Source organism: Lingula anatina, chromosome 7, assembly GCF_051362555.1.
Source record: "Lingula anatina isolate TDL-2025a chromosome 7, LinAna3.0, whole genome shotgun sequence".
Lineage (NCBI taxonomy): Eukaryota > Metazoa > Brachiopoda > Lingulata > Lingulida > Lingulidae > Lingula > Lingula anatina.
In genome coordinates, this window is record NC_141773.1 from 16,814,533 (window position 1) to 16,824,726 (window position 10,194).

General features: G+C 37.5%; 1 protein-coding gene across 2 annotated transcripts; it reads left to right on the top strand.

The window, feature by feature from the left end:
* The first annotated feature begins 802 nt into the window (after positions 1 to 802).
* Positions 803 to 9,124, top strand: LOC106179763 (mesenchyme-specific cell surface glycoprotein). Of its 2 annotated transcripts, XM_087017663.1 has the most exons (11): positions 803 to 1,099; positions 2,630 to 2,851; positions 3,072 to 3,267; positions 3,701 to 3,839; positions 4,140 to 4,254; positions 4,816 to 4,995; positions 5,684 to 5,743; positions 5,967 to 6,208; positions 6,486 to 6,706; positions 6,999 to 7,099; positions 7,383 to 9,122. In XM_087017663.1, exons 1-11 carry the CDS (start codon positions 838 to 840, stop codon positions 7,517 to 7,519), a joined length of 1,875 nt encoding a protein of 624 aa, XP_086873789.1. In that variant the 5' UTR covers positions 803 to 837; the 3' UTR covers positions 7,520 to 9,122. The 2 variants fall into 2 exon arrangements, with proteins under 2 accessions (XP_086873789.1, XP_086873790.1); XM_087017664.1 differs by lacking the exon at positions 2,630 to 2,851 and having other exon boundaries at positions 7,383 to 9,124.
* Positions 9,125 to 10,194: the final 1,070 nt, after the last annotated feature.

The following is a 10,194-nucleotide window of genomic DNA, read 5'->3' on the forward strand; positions in this document are numbered from 1 at the left end:
TGTTAAAAACTGAAGTATAGGCTATCAAGAAGTTATAATGATCATTTATAACTTCTTGAGGCTATATATTGCTTTTAAACAGATCTTCCTTACCAGAACAGCTACACGTGTATACCATTTTTACGCCTATTTATATTTACAAACATGAGTAGGCCTACTACTACAATTTGGTGCCAGGGAATTTTCTTGAAAGGTGTAGCCTACACGTAGGCCTACTTTTGATTGTATCAGTAGAGGCGATATACATGTATAGGCCTATGCCTTTCTAAAGGAATATCGTAAAAAGGGGCAAAAGATATTTTAAAACAAACGTTGGTGCCAGTTTTTTAAACCACCATACCAATGTTCATGATGATATCTTAAGCCTACTCAGTGACAGTGTTAGAGTCGGAAACCGATTACTCACTACAGTATCTCAATTGGATTTACAAAACAACAAAATATTTTAGTGCGCAAAGCAAAGAAAATAATAAAAAGGCATTTGTTACGGTATCAAGTAGAGAAAGAACACTAATACGTTGTATAATCATGATGAATATATAGGCAAAAATACAAAACGGGATATATGAAGAAAAGTGCACCCAATTAACCATAGTCTTAAAATTTAAAGAAAATCATATACGAAGCAATAATAAAAGGTGGCTTCCAGTGATCTACAATAGATTTAATAAATGAAATTTAATTCATGTTGAAACATTCTCTTTGAAGAAAAAAATATGTAAAACGCAAGCAATTTGTGAGAAAAGTTATAGCCTACCACTTCAGCCTCGTGTCCCGTCTTAAAGACCCAAACATCCTTCATTGTTTGTTTTCTGCCTTATCATCCACCCCCAAGACATGGCGGGCACACGTGCAAGTGCTAATCATCAAAGACCAACGCCATTGCCGAAGATGTGGACCTCCTACTTTCTTGTCACTATCTCATCATTTCTCTCCATCAACTGCCAGACCCAGGGACAGACCCCCGTGACCCTGCATCCCCTAGGGACGCTGTATCTCCCCTATGGGTATGACGCGGGGACACCGCAGTACGATATGTACAAAGGCGTAGCAGAACAATGTGCCTATGACGGGAAGCATAAAATGGTGTATGTCGTGGGTAAGTGAAATATAGCTTTAAATAATGACTTAGGGGGAATGGTGGATCTTAAGAAATAGAGAAAATCGTCAGATATTTGATATGAGCATTCGACGTAAAAATCTTCAAAGGAAAGGCTTTTGACTGTAGAGGATGAAGATGTGGTTATGAGGCCGTGACATTTTACATTGCGTCACTGTGACAATTCCCCACGATCCATTTATGAAATTATAAAGATGATTTATCTTTTCCTCAGTGAACACACCCTAACATATTTTTATAAAGAAAGTAGAGTTAGAGGATGTGTGCGTTAGTGAGTGTTGTGTTTTACTTTGCTGTCTGAATTGTTCATTTCTTGAAATCTTAATTATAAAGGTCCTGTAGTTTTAAAATAAACCCTAACTTCGAGATGGAAAAACGTTATTATGAGCTGACCAGGTATCGCGGTCACGAGGGACAGCAGTAATTAATTACGCGTGACAACTAACGCTTAAAATGCAAGTGTGAAGTTGATGTTGTTCTGACACTAGTCATGGTTGGCCCTGTGTGCTGAGGAATTTATACATGAAGACTTATCTATTATCCAAAAGAATGTATGTAAGGCAGTAAATAAGGGAGTTTTGGGCTAAGGCTGACAATATCCTTAAACTGCTTATGTGCTCAAATAGTGAGTTACAGGGAGTTTGTACGCTTTGATTCCGTCTTTTAAGAAATATAATAAAAGCGCCAGTTTTTATGCTGAAAGGTATATTATTGACACAGGTGCACCAGTATTCAAAACCATTCCCTGTGAAATAAAAAAAGCCATCTTTGACTGTTTGCTTTTTTTTTTCTAAAGGGAAATTTGAATCGAATCATGTTGTAGTACAGCGTGCAAACACAAGTTGATCGTGTCCTCGATTTTCTGTTTATACGATAAGCACATTGACAGGGCTGCAGCGTTTTTGACTCTGTTTCCTCGATGAAATTTAAAATCTTGTTTTTCCGTAAAATTCATCAGTGCAAGAGTTGTCTAAGATCGTTAAGAGTCTATACTAGCTTAGATTCCGGTGTAATGTGACAGAGTGTCCCCCATGTTAGAGAGACCGCTTCCCATTCATTTGTAGAGGTAACCCTCGCACTAGATTTTGACCCGCTTAGGTCAGACTTCGTCTAACCATTATAACTATATGGAGGGCGGACTTTCTGTTACACGGACCCTCAGATTCGTTGCACTGGCACTAGCATAGTTGCTGCAGTTGTTGGAAGTAAGGGCACTTTTAAGAGTTACGAAGACCAGTTGTAAACGTCCGTGCAAACTTGTACAAGCTGGTCAGCATACGATTTGATAAAAACGAGGACAAATCCATCCTGCCAGGTTGCTTTACGAACTGGTGATTTTTATCGATCACACTGGTCGATTAAATTTTAAAAAATACGAGCTCTCTCTCTCTCTCTCTCTATCTCTCTCACACACACACACACACACAATCGATGTCATCATGATTTAAAACAAGAAAGTTATGAACTATTGCAGTATTATTGCAGATATTTACACTTTACAATTTCAAGGAGAGGTAGGGTTCGTCTACGTAGTTGATATTTCCATTCCGACCAACCCTACGCTAGTTTACAACGTCACCGTCCCCATGGTGCCAACTGACGTAGAGGTGTGCGGCAGTCACGTGGCTATTTCGGTAAAGAATGACGTCACGGCAGAGAGTGGGAAAGTGCTCGTGTTTCCAACTTTTGACCCGGCAGTGGGTACATTCAGGGTGAAGGACGAATTCCAGGGTATGCATTTTAGTAAAAGTGATATCGCTATGATGATTAAGGTTCTATAATACACATACAAAAAGGCTACAACACGAATTAAACACGTCACCTTTCCCTTCCCTGATGTATTTCAATCAGTACTAGTTAATGTATCTTTTACATTCACAATCACTGTCATTTTATTCTAGTGTCAGTGAAAACCATAAATTCCAATATTTTGTATATACGTGTATTTTAGTCGGGGCTCTCCCGGATATGTTGGTATGGACAACAGATTGCATGGCCATTCTGGTTGCTAACGAAGGAGAAGGTGGCAAGGACGCTAGTGGTCAGTTTGCTGACCCTGAGGGGTCGGTCACCATAATTACGTTTAACGACACGCAGTTGTCTGGAGCAACGACGCACACGGTGGACTTCACAGCGTTTAATGAAAGGTGCATGTTGTTTAAAGTTGTGCTCAAAAATTGTTTTCTAACAAAATGTGATAAATTGGTTGAAGTACATGTACATATATTTTCATTCCTTACGTCTTGTATTTATTGCAGTAACGGAGACTATTTTATCTGTGTTGTCAGATTTTTATGCTGTTTTTATAGGCGCCTTCAATCAACTTTGTACTGTTTTATATTTTTACGACGAGGTCTTTATCATCGTCATATGCCGTTTTTAACGATACTATGAATTATTGCATCAAAATTATTTGTTGAAATCTCTTATACCGGCTTCGGGTTTCTCTCTTCATTGGAATGCTGAAGTGGTACTATTGAGCTTCTCGTACATTGGCTGGTCTATGTAAATGCCAAACACTGGTAGATATTGTCAAAGATTTCTTTCAGTATGATATCATCATTATTCCACGTTTTTAAGAGCTGACCAGTACGTGTCCCGTGGAGTGAGATGGATATTCAGAAACCAGACGTCTGTGGCCACCACCCTGTCCCATGATCTTGAACCAGAGTACATCACGCTTAACAAAGATAACACCAAGGCTTACGTAGTGCTACAGGTGATACAGTTCTAACATACTGCTGGCCTTCTGTAATATGTTTTTAAGTTCGGTCACACTAAATTTGGACGATTCGCTTTGAAAATCAGATGTTTTATTTTATCCACATTTCTTCGAACCTTAGATACCATTATCATCATCATCATTCCGCCAGAGGTCGATTCATTTTGTGCAGAATAAAACCTCTTCTTTTCTGTAACCTAGGCCTGTTCATGTTAAATTGTGTTAGTTGCGCAGTGTACTGTTTTGATTGCCATACAGATCCGTGGTTTTTAGAACAATATGCTTTTTTTGTGTTAGGAAAACAACGCTATGGCAGTACTTGACTTGGCAACAATGAATTTCACGGCACTTTATCCTCTCGGATTTAAAAGATGGAATGAAAGCGGGCTGGATGCTTCTGACAAAGACAATGGTAATCCTTCCTGCCTGCTGTAATAATATTAATAATGTTATTGATATTTGAAAAAAGAAACATCATACATTTATGTTGACATCGATAAATAGAAGCCCATCTCTGTTTGTGACAGTAGCGGTGGACAAGTAAAATTTAATGGTCAGTAACCATAAAAGGTTAAGGTTCTCAAACGTGTATCCTGAAGTCGGGCAAAGATGAAAAATATTACATTACGTAAGACTTAGTGCTGTACGAACTTAAGGTAAATTATTGAATCGTAAGGTATAAAAAGTTGTATTCATGTCTTTTTCTTCATGTGACACTACTTTATACTTTCTGTAGTTTCTACATTGAAATATAATAATGATGATTGACGAAAGGTTTGCGGAGATTAGGGGCCTATGGTTTATGATAGTTTGAGAAGATTTGCTATCCTTTTATCGTTTATTTCTATTTAAAATAGGGCCTACATATTGCAAAAACTATGGTTATTTTACTACCTTGACGAAGAGTGAATACGTGAAACTAACAATCATGGCCAAATGCACATGCTTGGTTAAGTTTTGCTACTCATTCCAGCTATCAGCATACGGCCATGGAACATACTGGGGATGTACCAACCAGACAGCATCAAGTATTTCGAAATGGGCGGGGTCAGTTACATAGCAACAGCCAATGAGGGCGATGCTAAGGAATACAACATGGCTGACCATGGGTTTGATTTCATGGAAGAAACAATAATGAGTTCTATTGCACCAAGTAAGTCCTGCCCATAATACCAATGTCTTCCCACCTGCCAACATTTAATATTTCCAACCTGACCGTGACATCTTCAACAGCCATTAAACATTAGGCCTAGCTATATGTATGATATAACGGTGTTCTTCCATCTCTGTGTCAACTTCAAATGAAACTGCCTTCAAAGTGAAAAGGGAAAATACCCTTCTTCCAGACTTTATGTAACAATTCTGTACTTCATTTATTTTGGGGTGTTGGAAATACACACATCATGATTTTTCTACTCCAACAAAGGATGGCTTTCGGTAGTTGTTAAAGTGTCTAAGTAACAATGATCTTACTATACTAATACATAACTACATTTTGAACGTCAATTTTAGATTTAGACCGATGGTTCACTGGTCCAAAAGCTATTTCCTCGGTCGTAAGTTACAATAGTGAATGGCGCTTAACTGCGGAAAATAAAAACAAAAACAGTTTCCATCAACGATGTTTCTGGATGTAGCCTACATATGATTACTGTCCTATATATATATATGGTAGTTACTTAAGAATCTATAGTTTTATTTTTTAAAATAAAAACTATACTTTCATTGCTCGGAACAATAAAAGTCCAGACTGATAATTATACGTATTGTTGGGGCGCCCCTGAAGAAATATATCTGTTTCTGCGGATATTATACTGTAGATTAATTTTTTTTACTTCTAGATCTTGCAAGCACAATAGATAGCCAAGTAGCTGATGCCGCTTTAAATGATTCAGGATTAGGTATGTGACGAGTAGGGGCCTAACTTACTTAGCACATGGACATAATAATATTTAGGTCCAAGCTTAGCAACATGAAACAATAAAGGTATATCTTTGACTTCATTTGCTAAAACCTTGCATAGTGCTTGAAGGCGTTTCTGTCTTATTTGACTAAATTAAATGTTTATTTGAGCAAATCTATAGTTTAATCCATTAATTAAATTTAAACATTTATTCATCATAGCCCGACTCAGGGTGAGCCGTTTTGACGGCAAAGGACTGGACAACAAATATCACAATATTTACGCGTATGGAGGCAGAAGTTTCTCGATTTTCAAGGCAGACGACATGTCACTAGTGTTCGACAGCGGGGACGAAGTAGAGTCTGCGCATGCACGAGAGTTGGAGCGCATGGTATTCAACAGCGAAGCTGGAGAGCTTCAAGATCTTCCAGAAAAGTCCTTTGATGCTAGATCAGATAATAAGGTATGCTTCTACATAATGTTATTTATTTATTTATTTATTTACTTATTTAGTCAAAAGTATCACCAACTCATTCTTCATTGAATGTTTCATTAGGCCTTATTGAGGGGCAGTTTTATTGTCCGCCTGTCTTTCTGTCCGTCTTTAAATTTTATTTCTTTTGAACGAAATGAAACAGTTATGATATTCCATTTTTTTTATTTTTATTTATTTTTTTAACTTGTGAAAACAACATAATTCTGTTAAGACTGTGCAGTTGTGTTCTGTTATTTGTAATTAGGGACCAGAGTGCGAATCTTTGGCGGTAGCCCAAAGAGGAGGAAAGACGGTATTCTTTGTTGGCAATGAACGGACGTCGTCTATTATCATCTACTCGATAGATGGCACTACCGGTATGACGCCAAGATATGAAAGTATCTACAGAGCTGGTGGTCTGAATGCGACATGGGGAGAACTTTATACAGCAAGGAATGTCGGCGATATAGATCCGGAGGCTCTCAGGTGAACTGTTTTCTCTCTTATAGTTTGACTTTAAAAAATACACTCCAAAGAATTTTTTGTTAATTCAAGCTATACGTTATATTCGGTGTTAGCTAATCGTCTTTGCAAATCAATATGTAAGCCTTATGGATAGTTCGAGTAAATAACCAAATATATTTCAAATGTAGCAAATACATGTATAAACATAACGGGAAGACATACTGGTACACGTGTCACGGTATGTGATGATTCATTAGTTGAATTTACCGTTACCCTTGCGATTGTAACGTTACAGTTTGAAATCCCATTTCAGTTTCATACATGACAGCGACAGCCCGAACAGTAAGCCTCTTCTTCTCGTCAGCGGTTCCATTAGTGGCACTTTGGCTATATATGAGGTCAAAGGTCTTGTCGGTAGGTATTCATACACAAAATTAATACTCCTGACCAAAAAGAGATATTTTTGTCGTTTTGGTTGATGATGTCTTGTAATATCTCGTCCTTTTCCTTACAAGTGTATTATTTTTGGCGCTCCTCCAGGACAATTGGCACCTGGGCGTGAGCGGATTGTTCACAGGTGTTTGTTGGACTACGCCCCTATGGTAAGAAAAATAATGACAATGAAACATTTTATATAAACATTCGTGTTAATATTTACTTCCCAGATTGCTTAAAATATTACCTTTTCGTTATTTAGATCCAACCACCTCGACTCCAGGAGAAAGATCGACGAAAGGACCAGTGAGTCTCGGTGCACACAGCATTTATATGAGACCTGTCATGACATCACTTCTGACAGCGGTCATAGTAACCTGTCAGATATTTTTCAGATGAGAATGGTATATCTGTCAATTCTTTTTTTTCCCGTTATCTATTTACAGTAACAGTTTATACATTTTGTTGAGAGAATATTGAATTTTTTTTATTATCCGGTGATCAGTTTTGCGATTGTAGGCTACATATACGGATAAATATTGTCGGCATAATAAACTCAAATCCACTCCAGAACCTGATGACAGATTGTGCATTATGTGTGAACTCAGAGCAACAGAGGACGAAATTCTCTCTCTCTCTCTCTCTCTCTCTCTCTCTCTTTGCTGGAAAAAACGACAATTCAGCAACACAAACGCGTCATTCTATTTTGTTCAATATTGCGCATGATCTGTTAAGGCAGTAGCCAATTTAAAGGTGCGCATTACGTTCCAAACGTTCCAAACGTATAGAATCCAAAGACAATTTAGGCCACTAAGGACTCCCCAGGGTTTTGTGTATTCATTAAACCGGTGATATTCAAAGGCAACAATTACTTTATCTTGGTATAGTAGATATTTACCTATTCTGACGATGATCATTGGGCTTAACTCACAGTTTCTTAAGCCTTTGGTTTGAAAACTAATTTTCTTTGATACAAAAACTTATAATGATAGATAATACAGCACCGTCTTCTTATTGTAATGGGAACTTGTAGAGGCGGTTGCTCAATAATATGCCTTAGAGACGTATGTTAAGATACTTCATAGTACATTACCCCTTCATGACATGAGCATAATTTCCAGCCGTAATGTGGCAGGAATGGTTGTCCGCTGGGAACCGTAGTCCGTTCTTCATTACTTTGTACAGGTGACATTCGTCCCATACTAACCCCAATATTCCGACTATCCCTAACATGTACTCATCATATGGAACTCTGGACTTTCATTCCTAGGACAACTATTCCTGTCACACCTGATAGTGCTTCGAGCCAACTAAGGATACCACAACGCACTTCGCAGTGGTTGCGATAGATACACGTCCCAGTATATATACATTTTTCATGGAATATTATTGATGACCCTTTTTATGCTCCCACGCTTGGTTAATTCACTAAAAAGCCCATGGATTTTTATTGGGATAAATAGATGGCAAATTCTGTTTCAAGAGTGAAGGATAATTAGAACAGGGTTATACGTTGGAAGAGTGTCCCAACAAGATGTCTATCATATGTCGCTTTCTTATTTGTCGCATTAATAATAATAATAATAATAATAATAATAATAATAATAATAATTAATGCTATTAATTAGATATTTATGAAAAACAATAATCTGAAATCATCATTTTTGTGAATTGAAGAACAATTATTTTATATTTTACCTTTTAGAGGTAAAACATTTGAAATCTACATCTAAGAGCTAAAAAGGAGATACGACCGATGGACACAAAGTTTAGTACTTTTTCAATAATTTTCTAAATCCTACGTCACTTTTTTTTTGAAATTGCATCTTAGAATTTTGTTGTAATCTGTCATGTCTCCTACTATCTTCCAATTAGATGAGATATGAATTTATTCAAGCAGTGAATATATAAATATGTATACTGTATAAGAAATCGTTTTCCATTGACAGCTAAGGACTTTTAAGCAATAACTAAACTAATAAAGACATTTAATAATAAGCATTAAAAGGGGAATTTTAATTTGATACTACACGTGACAAAAAACTACTTAAAAACGTTAACTCCATCTAAAAGTAAAAAATCTACTTTTGCTTTATAAAAATCTACAAAGACAATACAGCAGACGGCTAGGGTACTCGTTTTCTTATTTTTCCATTCTGTATTTCATGATACAGCTAGTGTGGAGAGGCCGCCAAGTAGTCCCTAGGGTAGACTTCCGCTCAAGTAATCGGTGTTTTTCAACAGTCACTGCTTTTGACGGCCGTGTACATTAGAATTTGTTTTTGTATGACAGAGATACAAGATTAATCTTCTGTTAACATGTCCAAAGGGGTGGAACTCCCAAGACGGAGGTTGGTTGACTAGATTGATAATTCTGGCATTTGTCTCTTAAACAAAGTACACTTCAAATTACATGTATATGTGCACAGAGTATCTACATATCAAGGCTTTCTTCGTCCCAAATGTTCCCATAATATATAGCAAAGGTGCTGAGCTTACTTATTAGACGTATACCCCGATTTTAGTGTGCATCGAAAGGCTCACTACACAAGAATGATTTGATACGCAGTGACGTTCGTTGGGCAAACGTACTTACAACCGTTGTGAAACGTAATGGCGACAAACTATTGGATAATTTAAGAAAAGTCTCGGTAAATACACAAATATTTTATGCCTTGCGAGAGTGATGGGACAGATACAATTGAACAAAAGGCCACTTGCAGACACAGAGTGCAATCTAGCGGTAGACAATCAGACCAAAGAGACCGCCGTGAACGCTTGCACTTCCGCATGCTGTCCTTTAATATGCCACACGGGTTCAACTAACCTGAAAACGTAAATTGATTATAAACAACAATTACTCTATCGATTATCTTAGAGAAAGAGAAAGGCTAACTGGCACTGGGAGACTGGCATGAAGCTGAAATGTAGGAGCTTCCTTAAAGTGCACCGTTGTATAATTCCTGACTAGTTTCTCAGAGTTAAGTCGATAGATGTGGGACAGATACGTGAAGATATGTCGGGGAGCGTGGAAGAAGTCGGCAATTGAAGAAGTCACTCATTGATTCCACATC